Source organism: Rhamphochromis longiceps, linkage group LG6 (assembly GCF_057381845.1).
Source record: "Rhamphochromis longiceps isolate RC_006_pf linkage group LG6, R_longiceps_female_GT1.1, whole genome shotgun sequence".
In the NCBI taxonomy this organism is placed as follows: Eukaryota; Metazoa; Chordata; class Actinopteri; order Cichliformes; family Cichlidae; genus Rhamphochromis; species Rhamphochromis longiceps.
The window spans coordinates 831,989-856,151 of record NC_140562.1 but is presented as its reverse complement, the minus strand read 5'-3'; the positions used below and the strand labels follow the sequence as shown (position 1 = coordinate 856,151).

Sequence of the window (24,163 nt, the reverse complement as noted above, 5' to 3'; positions counted from 1 at the left end):
GGAAGTACCACATGATGTCTAACCTGATAAAGCTAGACTCATTCCATCCTGATAATGGAGAAAATGAAATGCCCATTGTCATCATACAACGCTTATTCTATGTCTCTCGAACCTGGGACCAGGCCAGAAGACGGCTGAAGAACTGTTTTTCTTATATATTTTCTTATATATTTAGGTTATTTATCATATCTATCGCATTAACCTTAGGATTTCTCTTTGCTATTTTGTATTGTAAACTGCAACCATGTTCACATTTCTGCAGGTCATATTTTGCTGACTATACCTCATGTTCTATTTTGCAAGACACCTACTTAATGCACTCATTACGTTCCCTAAAATCAGTAAATAGCAACATAGACGCCACTAATAAACCATCTTATGCGCCCTCTAGAGCAGGAGTCAACTCCTGGTATGAAAATGCCAGAATAGCCGCTCGTGATTTAGGAAACAGTAACTGTTATGTCTGTTCAAAGGCTAATCCAGAACAGGTAATAGTAGGATACCCCATATCCGGTTTCCCCCTCACTGAGGGACTAGAGGAAATCGGCGGAGATAATGCTCTCCTTAAAGACACTTTACAGTTGACTCTGAGCCCTCTCGACTGCCTACTTAGACACACACACACACCAACTAACCCTGAGACTCCATTAGGCGAATTATTGAAGTTATCTAATGACACCGCAGGGACCTGCGCCCAATGAAACGCCCCAAGAATAGGTTAAAACCCTCACTGCCCTTAGGACAGATCCCTCTCCATTTTAATACTAGTATGATATGTCTGCGCAGACTAAAGTTAACTGGCCCAGACACACACATAGATTATACAAAGGATAACTATACATTCTTCTCTGACTCCCCAGGTGCACGCTGTAATGAGACATGGCTAGCTGTCTCTGTGGCTGAAGTTGTATCATATCTGGAGGAACACACACACAGTTCAAGTTCGAGCGGAGAATCGATCATTGTTCCCCCAGAGGGTGTATTAAATGACACTGACTGGGGGGAGTTAGTTAAATCACACATGGTCACGCGCCTAACTAGACCAATCCCACATGCTTATTGGATGTGCAATAATACCCTTAGATTAGCTTTACCTGTTAATTGGACCGGTACCTGTGGTCTAGTAACCGTTGATGTATGCTGTACTTTCATTCCCAATAATACCGCTCCTAACGGTTCATTCACACAAGCTATGAATAAACTTGAAGCATTGAAGATAGAACTAATTGCCAATACAGGTCACGGTCAGTGGCTAGATAAGTGGCTACAGGACACATTTGGAAAATGGAAGGAACTAATTGTAGCCTTTGTAACCGTTGCAGCATGTTTTCAATGATTATTGTCTGTTGTGTGATACCATGTATACGCTCGCGGAATTTTTGATATTAAGCTTGCTCGAAGGACCAGTTACATTTATGATTTGTTTTATGTTTATGATTTGTCTTTATATTATGTTATTACATTCTGTCTTTATACTATGTTATCATTTCATGATAAAAGGAGGGAACTGTTGTGATATTTTGATACCATGGTAGCATTTACAGGATATTGTTTTATTGTGATATTATACAGAAAAGAGTTACTCAATAAGGCCCATTTAATAGTTGTTTTTCTCTTTCTCTCTGACCCAAGAATTGATGTGTAAGACTCACAGGCTGGTACCCCAAGGTCGAAAACACCACAGAGACGAGACCACTTCCTTACTCCCATCCTCCCTTTTTCTTTATCTCCTGGAAAAGGCTCGTTAAAGGCCAGGTGGTTTGTTTCAGAATTCACTAATGAAAGAACTCTGTATTCTATGTCTAGGAGTGTATTTTGCTGGGATGATCATAAATTGTAGCTGAACTGATAAACTACACACAGGATACTTCTTTGCTCACAAGGCAGGAAGACGTTTCCTTATTTGGTCTGTACCGGTTTGAACTGAGAACTTGCTGACACACGAACCTTTTTTTCTCTATATAAGCTGTTGTATACTTAATAAACCTTTGAGTCGATTGGGAAGGCAACCTAAAGCAGTCTCTGTTTTCTTGTTCTCCCAAGCTGCTCCCGAGCTCGTACTAACACGCTGAATGGCATACCTGAGTGTTACTTTAAATAATTAGGAATCTTAGAAGGAAAGGACAGAACTCTGCTTATCGCTCGTGCCTTGGAGGGAAAACCGGGATGGACATTTTTTCCTTCACTATGCGAAAACGGCGTCAAATGTATACGCTTTGGAGAGCGTTTTCAAAACGCTGCGCTTTCCTTGACCGAAAACGCTGTCTCAGTGTGGACGGAAGGCCAAAACGGAGAGAAAAAGATGCGTTTGAGTGATGAGTCATGATAGCATTATAGGCTGTTCACTTTTAAGTGTGGTAATTAGAAATATTGCAAAATAAAATACACACAAATATACTGTAAGAAAAGGCTTTATTTTTTAGTATATGCTGAATTATCAGTTTCAAAGCTACTCTACCAGAGTTTCACTAAAAAATGAAACAAAGGATATGTTTTAACCCTTTCATGCATGAATTATGACAACCTCTCAGCGAATAGCTTCTCTAAAATCAATAGAAACCCAACATTAAGTTCAGCTGAAGGTCAAACTGCAACAAAAAACTCTATAATCAACAGTTTACGTTAAAAACAGCTTCTTCTTTTGGAAAATAAAAACAAAAACGAACAGAAATCCCAGTACAGTACAGTTCCTTTGTATCGTGCTGCTGCCACCTGCTGCTCTGGGGTGGGAACAACAACGCTTTGGATTTGCGTTCGTTATCAGCAACAAATGAGTTTTACTTTTGAGGCTGCAGTTTTTAGTTATGTTTATTTGTTGGATTCCATCAGTTTTTCTTCGAAGAGCCGAAAGACTTTCAGTTACTTATGATAAACTGTTTGTCTTATACAAACAGATAAATACAGAAAACAAGGAAGAAAACAAAGCTTGTATTCTATTTGATTTTCAAGATATTGAACTTTATTTTTTCCATTTCACCGAGTTCTTTTTTCCATGTACTTTTTGTCCAATAATTTTTTTTAATAATCAGATTAATGTTTATTTTAAAATTAAGAATTATTTATATTTTTTCTATTTGCTATATACTGAGCTGAAACATCCTTCTGTGTAGTCATGTAACACATTATTTTAAAATAATATATTTTAAACAGGTGGATGCAGGAATTAAGTGTTAAAACAGAGTCTTGTTCCATTTAAGCTATCTTTATTTCACATTTATTTGTACGCAATAAATACAGTTAAACATCCATGGGTGTGTAAATACGACGCCTGGCAGCCTCCGCATAGCCGACGCTGTAAAACGTGGGAGTTTTTACGTCCTTTTTAAAAAAAATGAATTTCAGATTCTGACTTGATGCATAATCAAGACCAGTAAACAGGTTAACAAAAAATTCTCTAATGGAAAAGAAACTTTAGGTATTCTTTTAATACAACAGGGTAAATGCAAACTTCAAAAATAAGTTTGATGTCATTCAGATCTCAAGGAGATCAACGAGAACGCAGCGTCACAGCTGACGGATACCTCTTTTCCTCTGATCAGATTCAGCTACGGTTTAATTGTTTTTCTTTTCTTAAAATCTTAATTCTAAAAACAAAAAAGGGGAAAAAAGCTGTGCCATTACTTACACAGATATCCATCTCTAAGCTCTCCGTAAATTATCAATACGATCGATAAGTCATATCTCAATCAAAGACACTACAATGGCTATTTACGGCTAAATAACAGGAAGTATTGATACCAATACGGCTGGTAAACAAACATCAAAAAGGAAATATTGAACAAAACATCCACAATACTGAAAAGGAATAAGAAGACATCAGAAAGTGCTTCACTATAGATTTTAAACTGGACAGCTAGCAGCTCAGGATGGTTTCCTCCTTAAAAATAAAAGGCATCTTTAAACTGCACATGCTCAGTGTAAACTGTCCTCCCCAACAGCGACTGTTACTGGCATCATTAGTGTCGTAAAAACAGTTTTTCTCTGTATTATGCAACATAAAAACAAAAGAGTTAGACTGTGTGTTGCCTCTTTCATATCAGATTTTGTATGTTAACTGAATTTTTTTGTGTCCTTTCTTAAACCGATGGTGATTTGCTAATAGGGTCATTTTGTCTCAACTCAAACAATTTTTAGAATTTTTCCTGGTCCTTCCAACCATGAAATTAAATCAGGATCTGTCATCAGGGAAATGTACCACAAAAAAATTCTAGGTATGGTCTAGTTAAATTATATTATTAAAAAAAAATTATTTAAGGTCCCATATTTGAGCAAACACCAAAAAGAATTTGAAAAGTACTCTACATGCTTTATTTTGTCCATTCGTCCATTGTCTTCTGTGTATCCTTAATAGGGTCATAACTATAAACCATTCAGAAAAGATTACCAAATGTTTTGCAGTGTGGCGGTCCACGTCCATGTTGATTTCTTGTCTATGGAATCAATTTCTGTTACTATCAGTCTCCTGAAAATTACAATACCACTACAATACAATACTAACTGGCAAGAGAAAATATTTTGTGAATGAAACATAATTCATGTTCATTATTATTATTATTATTATTATTATTATTACATGAATGCCTATACTTTCATTGATATTTGGAAAGTAGTAAAATATTTTTTACTACTACTGTATAGTTAAGAGTTTAATGATAATGTATTATCATATATCATTGCTTATTTATTTTTACAGTATCCACTAGAACAGCGGCATATGGAGCCTCTTGCAGAAAGGCAGAGAGGATGACAGTCATCATCCTGGCAAACTAACCACAAAATATCAAAGTTAACCTAATAATTCAGTTTTATATGGACTAACATTACTGTTCTGTTATGAGTTTAAGATTGAGCTTCTTTTAAATGCTTTATATTCAGTTTAATCTTCAGTCGCACTGGGGATTAATAAAGTAAACAATCTCTCTGTATGCCTGTGTAGCTATCTATATTATAAGACATTAAACTGTATTAATTAAATAACAAATAAAATCACAGCTGAAGACTTGAGCACCATGTGACATGATTAACTGTTCGCAGGATTACTAAAATGATTGAAACATGAAGGTGTTTTGGCAAAAAAAGCTGGTCAAACATTAAACTGCAAAACTGAAAGTGCTGTTTGAGTCTGAACATTTTCAACTCACCACCAGAAAAAGATGCTGTTCTCCACAATATGTAAATAAGGATAGAGTATAGGCGATATCAGCAGCTGTATCAAAATGAGAATTTTATATCCCCCACAGTTGAGTATAGGCATTCAATCCAAAAGGTCACATGTTGTGGAGAAATAATGTGAATCTTTTGTGCAATCAAATGTTTTATTTTTATTTTAATAGCACAACAAATAATACATTTGTTAATAAATCTTATTCAGACACAAGTTTGCTTGTTGCTTGCTTCCTCACAAACGACCATTTCTGCTCCTTACATTCATCACCCTGAAAACAGCACAGTGAACAAATCATACTGAAACACTGTGTTTATTTCAGTTACAAAAGTTATTTTTATTTTAGGTTTCATGAAACACATATATATTGTTGGCAGTACTTTAGATGAAGGCAGCATGCTGCTCTCAGACTTACACTTAAACTCAAAGGGTCTATAATCTCTAAACTGATATATTTTACAAAGAAATCCTGTCTGGGCAGCGTCTGGATTTGGACTGAAGAGCTCGTTGGCATTTCTAAAACAATAGCAAACCTGCACACCATACATTGTTTGGTTTTTTGTTTTGTTTAAAGTTGTAGATATACATTAGAGACATGGCAGATTTGCATATATTCTTCAGGGTCTGCAGTCCTTTTCTCTTCTTCTGTGCTCCTGTGAGAATCTAAAACAAAGGTCACATAAATCATGGGGTTAAATTGATGCCTGTGGGACAAAATTACTCCAACAATATTCAGGACAAATTTATTTTTCCTCTGCAAAAAAATGAAATTGAGTACAAAGCATGTGAAACTTTTCTGTCTTGTGTTGTGTTCATTTATGTCTTTTCTTTTCTCTTTAATGTTTCTGTCCATTATATGTGCAAGAACAAACTTCTGAATCACCTCTTAGTGATAAGTGTCTACAGTTTCCTTTCTCGTTTGGCTCTGGACGAAGGCAGTCGCACTTTTCTCCTCTCCCTCTTCCTTCTCTTTCCTGCTTGGCTTCTCAATGTCCTTGTCTAGTCTCGTCTACTTTTCTACTTTTGCCCTGGATGACTCTCACGGTCTGTTACAACCTAAAAGAGGAATTATGGATTTGAACAACTGGTCCCTGAATGCAATTGACACGCTCTTCTCAACGAGAAGCCTGGGCTTGAGTAAGTCCGAGTGTCCTAGAGGGACGTTCCCCTCTGGATACACAATGGACGGGTGGAGGAACTGGAGGGTCGTGTGCCTGGCGGGACTGTCAATCGAGGACATTGTAGACATCTACCTTTTCGGAACCATGATAACAGGGTTCTTGCTGTTCGGAGTTGGCTTGGCCCTGGCTTATCAAGGAAGGCGGAATTGGCTTTCCAAAACCCCACAAGGCTGCCCGCTGTGATGGAAATGATGGGACGGGTCGTGACTTCTCAAAATGGGCTCATTGAACGCAGCACGGATAAGATCTTGGAGAAGCTCACGGCAGTCTCTGCTCTCTGAGCACAAGATTGATAACATCTCAGAGAAGCTCTCCAATGGGAGACTGAGAGACCAGTGACGGACTGTTAGACCAACTGTGAAATTGACATGCAGTTGTTCGCACTAAAGGAAAACCACCATCATTTCATGCAGCTACCGTATCGGTGTCAGCTGTGGTCTCAAGGCTGGAGCTGATACGTATGTATGTTCGGGGGGTCCAATTTCACTGCAGATGTAAACATTGCATGTGACAAATAAAAGGCTTGATTGAATAGCTTCAGACTTATGTTCAAAGAAAAGAAAAGAAGCCCTCAAACCTCTACTCTACTTTATGTGTTCATTTAATGAGCGAGTTCACTTTGTTTCTCTCTTCTCTCAAACGTCTAATCTCTCTTCCTCCTCTTCCTCTGTGTTTTATTCAGTCGTACCGTTTACAGCAGCGAGCAGGGCTTCTTCTTGACCTTGGCGGGCTGAGGGCAGAGGACGGCACGAATGGCCTCATCAAACACAGTCTTCAGACCACGCTGGGTCAAGGCTGAGCACTCCAGGTATTTGACTGCATCTATACATGCGAAGACACATATATGTTAATAAAAGAAGAGAAAGAACTACAAAGACAAAGTAAGAGAAGAAAGGTTTGCTGGTAGTGGAGAAGAATAAGTTCAACTTTCAAAGAACACTATAGTCAACTACAGCTACTATACTTTTACTGTGATGCCAGGAAATGAGGGGAATAACAAAAATTTGCAGAGGCAGTCAGGCTACAAAGTTCTCTAGCATCTTCATCTGCTAGTTTCATATCTTCACTGGTGAGGAGAGCTTCAAATCTTAAAGTGCTTTTCAAGCAAATAAAGTAAGAGTGACTGACCTATCTCCTTAGCCAGAGCTAGGCCCTGTGGATAGGTGATAGGCGCCAGCTTCTTGTCCTTCAGTTTCTCAATGGTATCCTTTTCATCCCTCAGATCCAGCTTAGTGCCAACCAGGATGATGGGCGTGGAGGGGCAGTGGTGACGGACCTCAGGGTACCACTGGCAGAATACAGAGTAAAGGAAAACTAAATAAGAGGCAAGAAAGGGGAACACGCAAAATCAAGGAACGTGTTAGAGGCAAAAAACAGAATCAAAGGTGGAGGGAGATGAAGCTCTGATGCCAGGTGTTACAGAAAGGTGGATGAAGGCATGAAAAACAAATGATATGCTGTAGCTATTAAAGATGAGAGAAATACATCATCCAACTTTCACCCACAGCATCAATCATTCATTCACATCAATTATTAGACCTGTTTAGGCTTTTTCTCCATTTTGTAATCCAAGTACCTATTTTTTTTCTCTATAATAAATTACTGCTTTTGTTCCGTTTGTTCTTTTTTACATTTTGTTCCTCGGCAGCTGAGAGACAGGCCTCATAAAAAACAGCCAAAACTCACCTTAGCTCTGACGTTCTCATAGGATGCCGGGCTAACCAGGGAGAAGCAGATTAGGAAAACATCCTGGATGGAGAGACAAGGAGACAAAGAATTAGAATAGCTGCTGCAGTTTTAATTAGCTGACATGTTATATAAGTTCTGTCTCTGTAACTTTATGTCCATTAGTTACTGTGTGTGCCTGTGTGAGTATGTGTGATTCTGTACCGTCTGTGGCTAGGACAGTGGGCGGAGCCTGTCATAATCTTCCTGTCCAGCTGTATCCCAGAGGCCCAGGTTGACCGGCTTGCTGTCCACCATCACATTAGCTGAATATTTGTCGAATCTGTGGGGAGAGTAGAGAAGGTCAGCGATCAGCCAACAAGTCATAGGCAACCTTTCATTTCATTGGTTATTCATTCATTCAACAATCTTTCAATTCACTGATTGTTTAACCAGTGAAACTCCTGTAATGGAGAAAAAAACAGGACCATACTTGAAATACCACTGTTCACAAAAACATTAACCAACAACATTACTTTGGTTAGTTTGACACAAAAGCCATCCTAACCATGTCTAGTAAGAGAGAATAATACATAATAAGGCAGGGCTGCCCCCGTGTGGTCTCATAGTAGAATAACAGTTTAATTTCTCATTTTTAAAAACTTGAGAAATTTCATCCAAAATGTATTCAGGCTCAAATGAAACTGATAACACAAATGTTTGCAGACACAGATGTTTTTTTACAGAAAGAAAGAGACTAGTGTACCAGATTAATCCTGTTTTATGGCCTGTCCGAGGTCTACCCCGCCCTTTGCCTAATGACAGCTGGGATAGGCTTCAGTCTCCTTAATGACCCAGTAGTTAAAAAGATGGATGGATTTCCTGAAATAGAAAAGTCACTGAAATAACGTAAACTGTCAAACATAGAACAACTATGACAAACAGTCAACACTATCTGAGATCCTGCTGGTGGTTAGGGAGGATATACGTGATTCTGTTTGTTGTTTAAACATATTTATAGAGTTAAGAGTTCAGATTGCTGGAAGAACAACATTCACGCAGTCTGATTGCTGTTTTTCTCCCAAAATGTAGAAACACCTGCTAACCATGGCACACTCTGCTTTTCCATTAGGTCTGTGCAAATACTACTTAAGTACACTCATCCTCCTGTGCCATTAGTGATATTAACAGAGTGTAGTCCATTTACGTTGGGCTTCAGCATCTACTCACATGTTGGCAGATTTTCTGAGTAATGTAAGTTTAGGAGGACGTCACTGTGGAGAGGAGTGAGGTTCTTTTTTTTAAACAAAAATAACCGAGACAGAGTTTTAGTGTGGAAGGAGCCATTATGTTCCCAAAGTTCATTTATGTTTCCCACAGATGCAGCAACATGATTCACAATGAGTCAACATGAGCAATGTTAATCATGACTGCAAAAAGATTAGCAACTGTGAAAGTGGAAGATGAAAAGTTATAACCTTGTTTACATATAAACAAGTTACAGTAACAGTGTACACACACACTCATGCAGATACCGATCAGGGATAACATTATGACCACAGGCCACAGGTCCCCCTTTTGATACCAAAACAGCCCTGAAGAATGGACTCCACTGGAGCCCTGAAGGTGTGCTGTATCTGCAACAAGATTCTAGCAACAGATCCTTTAAGTTCTGGAAGTTGCGAGGTGGGGCCTCGGAGCTTCTCAACCTTAAACATGTTGTTGTACTCTTTAAACCAGTCCTGAAACATGTTTGCGTTGCTGAAAGAGGGCACAGCTTTAGAGGCCATGTATTTCTGTTGCTCCGTGGTTCAGTTCTGATGCTCATGTGCCCATTTTTGGTGCTTTCATGAATGGACAGAGGTCAGCACGGGCACCCTGACTGGTCTGCAGCTATGCAGCCTCATGCGCTGCACATGACCCTGTTGCTGGTTCACCACTGCGCCTTCCTTGGACCACTTTTGATAGATACTACTGCAAGCCGGGAACCCCCCACAAGAGCTGCAGTTTGGAGATGATCCAGCCATCACAATATTAATATTATTAATATTGCAGACTTACTCAAATCCCTGTGCTCGCCCATTTTTCTGCTTCTAACTCATAAACTTTGACTACAAAATGTTCAGTTGCTCTGTAATATATCCCACCCACTAACAGGTGCCCCGATAAAGAAATAATCAGTGTTATTCACTTCACCTATCAGTGATCATAATATTAAGCCTCATTGGTGTATACTGTTAAAATTAGATACTCATGTAAAACATGGCCCAAATTTGTAAACCTTGTGGCCAATGCATGTGCAAGTAATCGCTGTGCACAGTGAGGTTTAGGACAGTGTTTACTGCTTGTTTATCTGTGTAATATGTAAGAGTGGGGACATCGTTAATATGGTCATCTCATGCTCACAGCTCTGGCTGTGAACACAGCCACCGCCTGCTCTTTCAACCTGTTTATAATGAACAGAAGAAAGCTGGCTTAAAGTGAGGGTGGCTGTTATAACCCTAGCAGGCTCCCACAGGTTCAGCTGCCGCCCATTTCTCCTGAGGAGCCAGTGTATAGCTGGATACAAGCTTGTGAAGAGCTCCTCGGTGTACGCCAGTGTCAGTACTGTGGTGACCTTAGGTGTTTGTTTCCCAGCCTGCAGAGGCTTGTGTAGTGATGTGCTTTGACGTATTTGACGATGAGTTTAGCGCTGTGTTTGAGCTAGTAGTGAGCAGCCAGTGCCCTATGTGAGAGTGAAGTTTTTCTTTGATTACCCATTTCTTGTCTTTTCAGCAGATTCTAGTCTGTTGACATCCTTTGTTGGAGTGATATAACAGTATAGTTGACTCGTTATCTGTCCCCTGAGCTTATCATTGTTAATCCCCTCATCCCCTAGCCCTTTCCTGAGGGTGTAAGAGTGGCCTTAAAGGAAATGGCTTTTTTTAGACAGTGGATGAACAGTTAAATGTCAATCATAAAATGTCAATCAAGTACATCAACATTAGTTGACTGAAGCCACAATACTCTTAAAACAGTTTGCAGCTGAAATCGGTTTACTTGTGGACTCTAGTTTGATTTAAGGTGACCACGACACTAATGCTGCGGTGTTTTAATCAACAATAAAAGGCTCCTACTTCACTATTGCTCATCTGAGTCAGACTATGTAATATTTTTAGAAAAGAGTATTGAATAGACTACACTTTTTCAAAAATGTCTCCAACTTCCTCCTCTAGGCAAGGCAAGGCAAGGCAAGGCAAGTTTATTTGTATAGCACAATTCAACAACAAGGTGATTCAAAGTGCTTTACAGAGACATTAGAAACAAAAACAAATAAAAAGCATGATTTAAAATTGAATAAAACAAGCAAATAAACTAACTAACTAATTAACAAACAAACAAACAAACAAACAAAACAGTATATAAAATCAAAACAGATAAAATCAGAACAGTAGATAAAATCAGTAGTTAAATGTAAGTTTTGAAATTTAAGCTTAAAGTGTGGATTTGGTGCTTTATTCAAATGCAGCTGAGAACAGGTGAGTCTTCAACCTGGATTTAAATAAACTGAGTGTTTCAGCTGATCTGAGGCTTTCTGGGAGTTTGTTCCAGATATAAGGAGCATAAAAGCTGAATTCAGCTTCTCCGTGTCTGGTTCTGACTCTGGGAACTGATAAAAGACCGGATCCAGATGACCTGAGGGATCTGGATGGTTCATACTGGGTCAGGAGGTCTATCTTAAAAACTCAAATTATTTCAGTGTTACTCTAAAAGTCATACCTTGATGACGATCAGCAGGTAGCACAAACAGATGACCAGCAGGGGGCAGAAGAATCCAACAGTGCACGTGTAGACAATAAACGATGTCTTCCACACTTCTGCTGGTTCAGGCCACACGATGCTGCAGTTCCCATCATCCTTCAGCACATCCGCGAACACCACTACCGGCAGCACCACCACAAAGGACCCCGCCCAAACGGTGCCACTGATAGCCTTAGCCACGTGGGGGCGCCGCCACCAAGAAGAGCGGATGGGATGCACCACAGCCAGGTATCGGTCCACTGACATCACAGTTAGACAAAAGATGCTGGTAAACTGGTTGATGGCATCCACTGTCATAACCACTCGGCACATCAGAGAGCCGAAAGGCCACGAGAGCAAAGCGTTCTGTACCGCCAAGAAGGGTAGGCCCAGCATGAAAAGCTCATCTGCAATGGCTAGATTGAGGATGTAGATGTTTGTGACTGACTCGTGTTTTGTGTAGTTGACGACAACATGGATGACCAGAGTGTTTCCCACCAAGCCAACGACACAAACGATGCCATAAATGAGTGGGATGAAGATTCCAGCCAAGCCAGGGAGGGATCCTGGTTTACTTTTGGTGCAATTTTGACAGGAGCTGTTAAGGAGAAACGAAGTGTCATCTTGGTTGAAGCTGTGAAGCGGTTCGGAGGGAGTAGAAAGGAGCAGGAAATGAGAGTAGGAGGGGGCAGAGGTGTTGCTCCAGGTAGCTGTAGGGACTTCCTGAGGCAGCAAAGCAAACTGGACGAGCTCCATCGAGGCGTTAACGACTATCAGGCAACAGTTGTTGGTAAGCTCACATCAGTAGAAGATCAGCAGCCCTACAGAAAGCAAAGTTAATTAATTTAGCACACTTCATGTGGACATGAAATATAAAGCAATTAATGCATTAAAGGTGTATTCTAACATTTTGGAGATGTCCAGTTAATCAACTCTTCCAACAAATCAGCCGTGTTGGTTGTTCGTCCACTGAAATGTGTCTGTAAAGCTATAAAGTTTCTTCTGGGACCTTTTCTGAGTTCTGTTTTCAGTTTCTGTTCGAGCAGATCTGTTGTTGGAGAAAATGCTTCATCCTTTGTAGCATCCTTTACATCAGGGGTCCCCAATCCCAGTCCACGAGGGCCGGTGTCCCTGCAGGTTTTAGATGTGTCCTTGATCCATCACAGCTGATTTAAATGGATAAATTACCTTCTTAACATGTCTTGAAGTTCTCCAGAGGCCTGGTAATGAACTAATCATGTGATTCAGGTGTGTTGACCCAGAGTGAGATCTAAAACCTGCAGGGACACCGGCCCCCGTGGACTGGGATTGGGGAACCCTGCTTTACATGGTGGAATAGACACAGCACACAGTTTGCATGCAATTATACACACTGCAGCAAACTTGTTGCTTAACTTTAAAATATAAATATAGTACATAATAATAAGTATAGAATTTATGTAAAACCCTTAGGAGTAAGAAAGGTGCTCGGTGTTATTTAGCACCTGGATTATCATTAATGTAACGTTAATCCAGGTCCATGAAACTTCAACTAAACTGCATTATAATTGTGTTTTAGAGTTTTAGAGGAAACATCTAGGCTGACTGTGTAAAGGTAACAGATTTCCCATCACGTCTTAGATTGTTCTTTGCTAGTATGGACTTTGAATTTTTATTGGATAGACAGCAACTTGGGAAGTCTTGTTACCTTGAGGTTGCCTGGAGACAGCCGGCACTCAAGTGCTGTATTGTTCTTGGTTTCAAGTGGGCAGGAGACTTTTGCTGCATGTTTAGTGTTTATGTCTTCTCTGTAAAACTCACAAGTGACATTTTTTTGCATCTAGACAACAATACTATATAACTAGCTAATGTGAGCTTTAGGGGTATTTAAATGTTTTAACAGGCTTCTGTCAAAAATAGACGTGCAAGCACTATTACATTTTTCATCTTACTATTGGCAAGAGAATGAGTGAGCCAGTTTAATAAAATATAAAACTGTGTCTCTAAAAGATATGTAGCAAAGAAAGATAAAACATAGAAAACAATGGCATACACAGCAGTAAGAGAGAATGAACAGGCAACAACATGTATTGACAAAGACACACTTTTCTATGTACACATAACGTTGACTGCTGCTGATGTTGGACAACACCTAAAAGTTTCAAAAGTTTGGCCATATCTGCCCAGTGGCTTGATGAATACTAAGCTATTAATAAACATAACAACCTTCCTTCCGTCACAACAAAGCAAGCGAGCACCAGAACACAGACATAAGGTATTTAGTTTTATTAGTACGAGACTTGTTTATGAAGCCATCCCAGCTTCTTAATCACCACTGTTCCACACACAGGCACACCCTCATCCCTCACAGCGATGGTTAATAATTGGTGGAACAAAATGCACTGACCTATGGGGGAAAAATAGCAGAGGCATATCTTCTGCGACCTCAACTGAGTAAAGTACATTAATGCAGATGTGAAGATGAGCGGAAGAGCGGGGAAGGTAAGGTGAATTATATACACCACTAAAGAATCCCCCAGAGACAGTTACTTTAGATTAAAATAAGTACAAATATTGGCAGCACACAGGAAATGTACACACTTTGAAGCATGACTGAATTCTCTTTCAGTGTTTGGAGATTTTTTTTGCTTTGCTTTAATTACATTTCATTCATTACAACCTAAAGGGCACCAGTACCACCAGTGGAGAATAAGACCACAGTGTTCACTGGTCAAACACGTGATCAAATCATGGTGAATGTCAATCCTTATGTACAGTTTTTAGACCAAACCTAAGAGCCATCCATAGGTCATGACCTCAATTACTAAATGTGAATGCCAGAGGATGGTATATGCCGTGGATCTCAACTGCTTAATGCTGCTACTGCTTTTATGAAGCAACAGGGTAAAGACAAGAAGTCGATAAATATAGAAATATTAACTTGTACCTAATATCGAATTACACTTATACTTGGGGTTATTTAGGCTTTTAAAACCTCATGTTTAAATCAGAAATTATTCAAATGAAAGAAGGCTAAGATGGATTTTTTTTATAATGTGTGCACATTGTGTAAGGAGTCTTTAGTGAAGAGATCCTATTGTGACATCATCATATAAGGGAGTAGTGATATATTGAGCTGTACTGGAAAAATCCTCTGGAGGGAGTCTAGACGGTGGTGATAGCAGCGCAGGGGTGAAGGATGATGCTGGAGATCTGGATGGATGTGATGTGGAGCATGACAAATGGTGAGATTAATGGATGGACCTGAGGACAGAGGTCCTGATTAAAAGTGAGGATGAATGGGGTGGAAGAGTTTTCCATCAATCTGACAAGGAAATGACCACAGAGAGCAGCAGAGGCTTAGACATTTTTTAAATGACCACAGTGCAAAAAATTGGATAAGAGACAGAAACTATGATAAACACAGAGAGGAACATCATCAGTCAGTCGCCTTTATAAACTAGGTGCTGTGTGAGAGGGAACATGAATGGGTGGTATAAACGTGAGACAGTCTTCTTGACTAACCTTTGACAGGCTTCGTATCACAAACAGTGCTGTGATTGTGAATATGGAGTTGTACAACGTTCAGGTGTCACACTGTACAAAGACACGGAGCTAAAATGGTTCAACAGATTAAATCGAGGCACCAATTATTTCTCTGGCCTCAGTCATTGATTTTTTTTTTCCAGTCAGCGAACTTGAGTGACGTATAAAGTCTCAATAAGTCCTTTTCAATAAAGCGTATCAGGAGTACACAAAAGAAAAGAATGTTGTAATGCAGTAAAAGTGGTTCAGCAAAATATTAAAAATCAGCTGAGGCACAAGAGCCAGTGTTCACTCTTAAATCCTGTCTCCATAAATAAAAAAATATAAAAAAAATTATCGTTCTGGTTTTTATGGTTCCAAAATTTATTAAAAAAACAGTTTTGGATAGATAATGAACAAATAGTAGGAAACCAAAACCTTTCTGTGGTTACACATTGTGACTATTTGGAGTGCATTCTCTTTGTAATCCAACCTTGTGGCTAGTATGTGCATCATTTATTAAGCTTAAAAAAAATCCACAATTACCTTTAAGTTCTGTCCTTGTCTCTCTATGCTCCCTTTTCCTCCTTCTCTTTCCTCTCATTCAGCAGCCAGTCACAGCACAAGGCTGCCCCTTCCTGAGCCTGGTTCTGCCACATGTTGCCTCTTATTAAAATGAGTTCTTCCTCCCCTCTGTTGCCATGTGGTTGCTCACAGTGAATTGCTGGGTTTTTCTCTATGATTTTGTAGGATCTTTGTCTTGTGATAGAAAGCGCCTTGAGGCAACTGTGGCTGTGAATTGGCACTATAATAATAAAATGGAATTGAACATATTAAAACTATAGTAATGCAATTCACATCCATGGTTAGTGAAGACAAATGATTTTCTAACATATCACAGGCTTCACATCACTGTCATAACGAGAATATCTGTTAATTAATATATAAAAGGGGAAATAAGAAGTTTAATGGTTCCATAACACAAACTGGAGTGGTTGCAGGTATCTTTTGTTTTGTTTTTTACTCACACCATACATTAGATAGTCACTGAATGTCCCACTGAGATGTGAACAGTCAGCAAGGCTAACCTAATCTCACACACACTCCCCTACACTCTCCTCATTTTGCCTTTGCTATTGCCTCCCACCCTAATCTCTGATAAACACAATAAGAGCAGACTGACAATTTTTCTTCCTGAAGTGCATCACTTCTCTTGTCTGCCATTGCACGAGCAGCTCTGTGAAAACCCTCCCAGGAGGTGTTGCTATGGTAACATAAGGTCAAGACAAGGCTTAAAGGTCCCTGCATGGAGCAAATTGACGAGATAAGTGAGAGTCTGAATGACTGCTGATTGAAGAGTCCTTGCATTTACATTCAAATACAAAGAGTATTGTGTGTGAGAGGCCAGGTGTGTGACAAATGCATTTGTGCATGTGTGTACACAAAACCTGCCCTCTGTGCATCTGCAGAGTGAAGATAATATAGTCTTAGAGATCTCAGGGTAAATTTATGTTAACTGGTTGTTATTTAAAGTCTGATGCTAGCTGAAGTGATGATTACAATTCTAAATGTTCACTTGTTTGCTATACATATCTATATTTATGTGCCATTTGTGGCATAGAATGGAATATGTATAGTTTTCAAAGCAAATCTTAAAATAATAGGTTCAACACAAAATATGATTGAGCTGCTGCTTTGGCAAATTTTGCATAGTCTGTTCTCTCCTAATGCAGACATCCGGAGAAACAGAAGCTAGAAAGTTTGTTAAAAATAGGAAGGTACTTACTTTTTTATTATTTCACATCTCAAGGATTACTCTATCATTCTGGCAAACAAGGTTATCCAGTCATATGGCTTACTAATTCAGTGTTCTGGTTCACTTTCCCCACTTTTTACCTCATTTTGTGGCTGCAGCAGGGAAAAGCAAATGCCAAGCATACAAATTTGAATATCAAACACATTTGGAAAAGACTCAAGACTGGATCGAGGGCGTGAAACGGTAATCTTCTGTGGTTTCGTAACCTTATCATTCTGTGCAAGCAGGAAAAAACTTAAATGACGTTGAAGCTGTGCTGAAAAAAATAAATATAGAAAAAAATCTCACGTGTAACTGAAATATGTATTTTGCCTGATCATTAAACTTTAATGGTAACTTACTGGTTGTCATTTACAGTAATTTAACTATTAATAATAAGTGAATGCCATATGCCACATATGAGACTGAATAAAAAATATAATATATATTAATTTTACAAAGTGACACAATGAAAAAGAATAAAAAATTTAATTTAAAACCTTGATTTGCAGTTTTTTTTTTAAATTAATAAATTGAATGTAAATATATTTAAAAAACTGAAAAAAGTCTAGAAAAAAACTCTGTTTAAGTGAGACAGCACAGGGTTTACAAATGAACTGGTGAAATTGTACCTATTTGCTGAGGCAGTACAATGAGAGGCCTGGTTGGTGGTTCGATCCCTGGCTCATGTATCCTTGGGCAAGATACTAACCCCAGGTTGCTCTCGATGCATCCATCGGAGTATGAATGTGTGTGAATGTCGATAGAAAGCACTCAGTTTAGAGACAGTGCTTGTGAGATTGGGTGATTGTGGCATGTTGTATAGAGCGCTTTGAGTACTCCGGGAGAGTAGAAAAGCGAAAGCTATGTAAGAATCAGTCCATTTGTACAGTATAATTTGAGGCAACAGCAGCAGTTCATAACCTACCGAAATTATGCAACGCTTTCAAACTGTCGGTGGTCTAAGCAGCAGTCCTTTCTATCCACTTGTTCACTACACACTTTAACGACATTACAGTTCAATGTGTTTTTTCTTAATCTCATCAGTCCCATGTTTTCCTGTGCTGGCTTGAACACCTTTAGGCTTTCACGTCAGAGACTTTCTCACTGCTCTAATTCAACTCTGACTAAACTCAATGCTGCAAACTCAGTTTGTGATTACCAACAAATGCATGTCACTTTGTTCCTCATGAATCAGTAGAAAATAAAATCCACTTTCACTGAAGCCTCAGTGTATTTCAGCATAGGCTTTACAGTTAGCCTTTGAATTAGCTGAAGCCAAGATGTCATCTTGAGATTTTCAGAGCCTTTTCCAGAGGAAAGACTATTATACTGAGTCATGCACCACCTCAGCAGTTATTGTCCCTCGATGGAATTCACTGAAGGTGTGTGTACTCATAACTGGATGCCACGGCTGACACTGCAGGACAACACACTTCTCTACTCCCATATCGATCATTCCAGCTGTTCATCCACAACATCACTGAATCCCAAATTCAGTTATTTCCATAATGATGCTTGCTCATAACTGCAAAGCGACACTAGCAGTATTGTTCTGAGAGATTAGCTGGTGAAGCGACAATTGCTTGGCACATAATAAGCCTGGATACTATTGTTATGGTTTCTGCTAATGAAAATAGCTTGCACCTGCTGTGAGCTTCAGCTGTTGTGTCTTTCAAAGGAACAAGCTGAAAACTTTCAAAAATCCACATTCATGCTGACAGCGGTTTGGTGCACGATGCTTTAATAAACACTTTTAACATCAGTTTCCATGGTTTTTTTTTTAATGTTTTTGTTTTTTTCCTATCACCATTACGTGTTGTACAACCATCAATTTGGCTTTAACCTCTCATATTTCTGGTGTGATTAACCTCTCTTAAAGACAAAAGAGAGCATAAGAGATGGAAAAGAGATGTCCTTGAATAAAATTCAATAGTTGAATTATTGGAAAGCATTTATACAAACATTAATGGTGACTCTCTTTATAAGAGGCCTGGTGATGATTACATGGTTGATACTGGTGGTAAATACATGTTTCCTCCTCACTGAAAACTCTGTTGACGCCTGCGTAATACCTCGTAATTGTTCAATCCACAGCTTGGAACAAACAACCTCCTGATGCAATCTAGAGGCCACAAGGTACCCATTAACACAGACGCCTGTCTGGCAACTGTTTCGTTGGGGAAGTGAATGCCTGCTGATTGCCCAAAGGGCCGCTCATTATTGTTACATTCACTAAGTGCATTTTAGGGCATTTCTATTGTTTCTTTTAATGTCAGTCTGGTCTTTTCTTTTTTTTGCCACCCTTATTCCTAGCATATAAAAAATAGGACAGGAAAAAGCAAAGACTGTTGGTGGTGTGGCCACCAGGCTGCAGAGGGTATCTCATAAAGGGTAATGGGGAAGAGTAACCATCACTCACTGCACAAAATAGATTTCAAAGCCTTACTTATCACGCTGTCATTAAGAAGGTGCCAAGGAATTGCAGCATAAACTATATACATTTATGTGCATCTGTCCATTTATTTCATATGGTTTATAATGTTAGTTATAATTGTGGATACAACTGATCATCACACGACGATGATGCTGCACAAAATCATCACTTGAATTCCTTGCTGCGACGCTTTGAGCTTGGACATGAACACACCTAAGTATATGTACACTTCGTGTAGACAAAACATTTAGAGACTGGAGCTTGAAACACACTCCTGCATCTGTGAATTTGCATTATATGCCAATAAAATACAACAATAATGCTAATGACACAACATTTAAAAAAAGCTTACCAAAGTCAGTACATTCTAGGTTGGCAGCAGTCTCCAGGGTTAGGGTCGCTAAAGCTGCTAGCAAATGCTAGGTAACGCCTCAGCTAGTTAAAAATCACTGAACATGTTTGTGCTCTTTTGGACCATTTTAACGAGTTTATCCGGCAAATTATATGTCTTCTGTCACAAAAAGGTCTGTGACTTAAATTGTAATACTGTATGAATATGCTTCAGTCTATGTATGCAAGTTGCTAATCAAGATAAACCACATTAGCTGCTAACTAGCTGCTAGCACTACAGCCTCTCATCCAAATATGGCCATTGTTTACTTCCAAAGAAAAACAATGGTGACAGCCAAAATGCCAAACTTGAAGCTTCAAAGCAGTAGTCCACAAAAGAGTATGTGCTCTTGTTGTGATTGGGTCCAAATTTTATGTAGAGTGTTTGACTTTAGGTAACATTTAAATAGTGATAATATTATCAGTGTGAAATATTGTACTTTTTGTTTACTAAATTTAGCCTATTCAATATCTACAGTTACTAAAAATAGCCCCATCTTTGCAAGATAGACCAGTAAACATTTGTGAGTTACTTTAGCCCAAAGTACAAAGATCCTAAGCTTGTATTTTCACAAAAACACATATGCTTTCAGCAAGGCAAATATTTGGACTATAAATATTCATTTGTGATATTTCTTTGGGGAAAATAGTGGGTTTATGATGTGTGTACACTGTTTATGACATGTAATACACAGTAATGTTCTTTTTTTTTTTTAAAGCAATTTCACTCGAAGCGGGAGAGCATAGATTGAGCAGAGATACACCATCAGCTAATTGGCTATCCATTAGTCCTACTCCCTCAGGGAATCTACTTCCTCTGTTGCGGTTTAATTAACAGATTTGGACTGGATCCAGTCACCTCCACACCGCTGCCCGCCTCCACACTTTTTATTACAAAGCTGACAAGTGCTCACAGATTGCACAGAGTGTGATCAATAATCTTACAAGCATGTCATGTGGATCAAAGATCTGCAAATGCAAACATGGTCACAGAATGGTTTTGGTTGTATTTCAGTTTTTCCGAACGACACATATGGAAGGACTTATCTATGGATAGATAAACACGCAGGGAGGTGTTCGTGTGCACACATGAGTCATTTGGCCCTAAGGCAGTGACTGAAGTTAAAAAACACAGGAGACTCTGCAGCAACCACAGTGTCACACTGCTTGTGGAGGGTAGATTTTTGGGAAGGTATACAGGAATTTGTGGGGGGTGCATTAATGCTTACATGCATTGCCACAGTTCTGCTAAAACCAATATCAGCAACACTTTTATCCTCTTCCTACACAGCGTGCAGGACACATGCAGTTTATGAAAAAAAAAAACGTACCACAGGTGAACAGACGAGAATGAAAAGCTTTAAAAGCTAAAGAGTGGTGACCAATTAAATTAAAAGCTCTGTTTCCTCGGACAGTGAAAGAAAGAGAAAACAAAGGGTCACGTAGAGGTTAATTATTTTTTTTACCTGTTTCACAGCAGTCCATTAATTCAAGCAGCAGGGCTTCAATAACAGTGTTCTAAACCTTATCAGTGATAGTGGAGCAGATTTCATATTCCTTCCTCTTCTTTCCTCTTTCTTTTATTTCCTCTCTACCCTGTTGTTGTTTTCCCCTCATCTCTTCTTCTATCTCCTACACTGCATGTCACCCTTCTTCATCTCACTTGGTTTCTCCTCATCTCTTCTCTCGTGACTCCTATTCCTCTTAATTCTGCATTTTTTGTTTTTAGTTTGAGTTCAATTTCTATTCCAGTCCCCTTTTTGTATGTGTGACCCTTTAGAGCAAATCAAGGCCTCCACTTCCACCTGTATCGTTTTTAAAAGCCACATACACAAAAATCCTCATTTTTACAGTAATTCCAGGAGTTCTGTATCAGCAGCAGACAGATGAGCACCGTGACTGATAATGTTTTTGGCTTGCTGCACCTCCAGAGACACGGCGCGAAATATATCTCACATTAATAAAGAGTATTAGAGATTAAAATAAATCCCACCAATACACAGCAACAACTAGGACAAAACAGAAAGACACGAGCAACACACAAAGCACAGACTGCTGAAGTGAACCTAAACACGACACCAGCCACCTTCACCTGATGTATTTACATGTAAGCACGAGTTTATGGCTGTGTGCTGTCCGCTATCACAGGTGAATTCTGCAAATAAAAATGTATCCAGCTGACGGCAATGGCTGCTTTTGTTTGGACGAGCCATCAAGTTTATGTTACTAAGTAAGACAAACTTAACGACGCTTCATTTTCACAGGCTTGTGTTAGCGGCAGTGTGGATTAAAAAGGCTGTCCTGCACACTCTAAACAGAGACTAAAGACATGACGAAGGGAAAAAAATACTTACAACTATCCGCTCACTGTGTTTCACCGGTCTGCACTTCAGCTGAGAACAGACTCACTCGGAGCCGTGAACAGCGGAGACTGTCTCAGAGCTCTGAGAGCTGAGGGGGTTTGTAAGAACAGCCTCCACCTACAATACCCACGCGCGCACACACGCGCACGTGTTTCTTTTTTTTTCTTTCCTTCTGTTTTTTGTTGGAATTTCGAGGACCCTGCAGACACGACGTATTAGCAACTCTCTTAACCAATAGAAACCACAACCCTAGTTCTAGAAACAGTTTTAGATGTTTTATATATACATTATATTATAATGGTTATGCTCGGCTTAATCACATCCTGTATTATCCTCTCTCGTAGCTGAGCGCAAATGTTGTGGAAATCTGAAATAAATCAGGTTTTCTCTGCGACTTTAATTTGACTTTGCATTGGTTCAAATTACCAGCAGGTCCATGTGCTTTTTTACAAAGCACCTCCAATATTTACACATCACTGCCACGATCACACAATACGGTCAGAACGCTGTGTGCGAAAGATAACTGATGCATGAGCGTGTGGTATACCTGAAAGATTATTCTTTGCCCTCATAACACAAAACAATACTTTAATTCAACTGAAATAAATAAAATCTGTTTATTTATTCAAATTATTAGGAAGATATGCTCATAATAAATTGAATACATACCAATCAAGTACATTTCTTTTGGCCAGATTCCATTAAACTTTTTTCATGGACTTAAAAAAACAAAGACACAGAAAGTTGACATGTAATTAAATTAAAATCAGCATTTTGAGCATAAATATTTTCTGAGTGCATGAAGACAGAATGACAAAACATGGAGCCTTTCACTGAGTCAGGTCAGCTTCACACAGTCTTAAAATTTCCCATTACACTAATCAGTTGTTAATACCTTTGCGGGGAGTGCACAAATGAACAAACAGCTAAGCACCTGAATCTCTGGAGCCATTACTCATAGCAGCAGCTTTGGAAAACCATCACTTTATGCTTTTTAAACAAGTGCCATTAACATGGGTTCATTTTTTACTTTTTGTGCACTTAAATTTGAGTCCTCAAGACAAATTGGCGGTAAGAAGTACTGTATAACAAAGTACAGGGATAGTGCAATCACAGTGTCACATATTTTACACAAAGCAATTTTAAAATGCTGTGTTTGTTTAGACATTTAATTCTGATTCAGAAATGCAAACAAAGTGTTCAAAAATAGAGATTCATACGAACATAGCAGGCACTTTGCTTTGCTCTCTCGTCTTTCTGCCTCTGTGAATAGCTGTAAGTAAAAATGGAGGGGCCATTGACTAACAGTCCATGTTCAGACCAGACTTTTTAACTGAACGAGGCAGTCACTTTACGACCGTCAGCCAGTGCATTTCACCTTCCTCCTTAGCAATAACTAAGGCAAAAATGCAGTTCAACCCAAGGCATAGTGAGAATGGGCTTCATGAACATGGCTGAAGCAAATGTCATGTTCACAGTGTGAGATATGCTGAGTGGTGCATAAGTAGTTTGGGTCTCCTTAGAGAGTACTCTGAAGGTGTGCCTGCATGTGTGTGTTCTTCTATTGTCTGTCATTCCAGCACACAGTTCCAACATTGTTACTTTTCAAGCACCTACACCTGTGCGGCAGACTCACACCCAAGCTCCTGCAGTGGGAACTCTAACCTTTAGTACGTGTGTCCCCACTCAGCCAGGTGAGATATAGCAGAACAATTCAGAGTCTGACAGTAAGGGTGAAGACGAGCCTGACTGTTGGTCTGCTCCAAACAAGCCCATAAGCAAGCTTTGAAATATTATGTTACAAAATTATGAAACTGGGACATGAAATTTGATTTGAAAATGAAATTCATCCTGATCAGGAGCTGTTATGATCTAAATGGTGTT

At 39.2% G+C, this 24,163-nt stretch overlaps 1 protein-coding gene and 1 pseudogene across 2 annotated transcripts; both read right to left on the bottom strand.

Moving 5' to 3' along the window:
• Nucleotides 1–7,036: 7,036 nt before the first annotated feature.
• LOC146667056 (ras-related C3 botulinum toxin substrate 2-like) lies at nucleotides 7,037–8,620 on the bottom strand (annotated as a pseudogene).
• On the bottom strand, nucleotides 8,235–22,344 carry LOC146667055 (somatostatin receptor type 3-like). 2 transcript variants are annotated; one of them, XR_014912026.1, is made up of 4 exons: nucleotides 22,271–22,344; nucleotides 11,770–12,611; nucleotides 8,777–8,892; nucleotides 8,235–8,353 (listed from the first exon to the last, which is right to left on the bottom strand). XR_014912026.1 is itself a non-coding variant. In XM_085408891.1 (3 exons), the coding sequence occupies exons 2-3, from the start codon at nucleotides 12,544–12,546 to the stop codon at nucleotides 8,333–8,335; spliced, it is 798 nt and encodes a 265-aa protein (XP_085265017.1). In that variant the 5' UTR covers nucleotides 12,547–12,611; nucleotides 22,271–22,344; the 3' UTR covers nucleotides 8,235–8,332. The 2 variants fall into 2 exon arrangements, 1 of the variants encoding a protein (XP_085265017.1); XM_085408891.1 differs by lacking the exon at nucleotides 8,777–8,892.
• Nucleotides 22,345–24,163: the final 1,819 nt, after the last annotated feature.

What these genes read in the sequence shown, in the direction of transcription:
- LOC146667055 (XM_085408891.1), bottom strand. Translation starts at nt 12,546, where the DNA reads ATGGAGCTCGTCCAGTTTGCTTTGCTGCCTCAGGAAGTCCCTACAGCT. An exon ending in ACCTGCTGATCGTCATCAAG is followed by an intron (nt 8,354 to 11,769) that starts GTATGACTTTTA and finishes CTCTCCCCACAG; the next exon opens with ATTCGACAAATATTCAGCTA.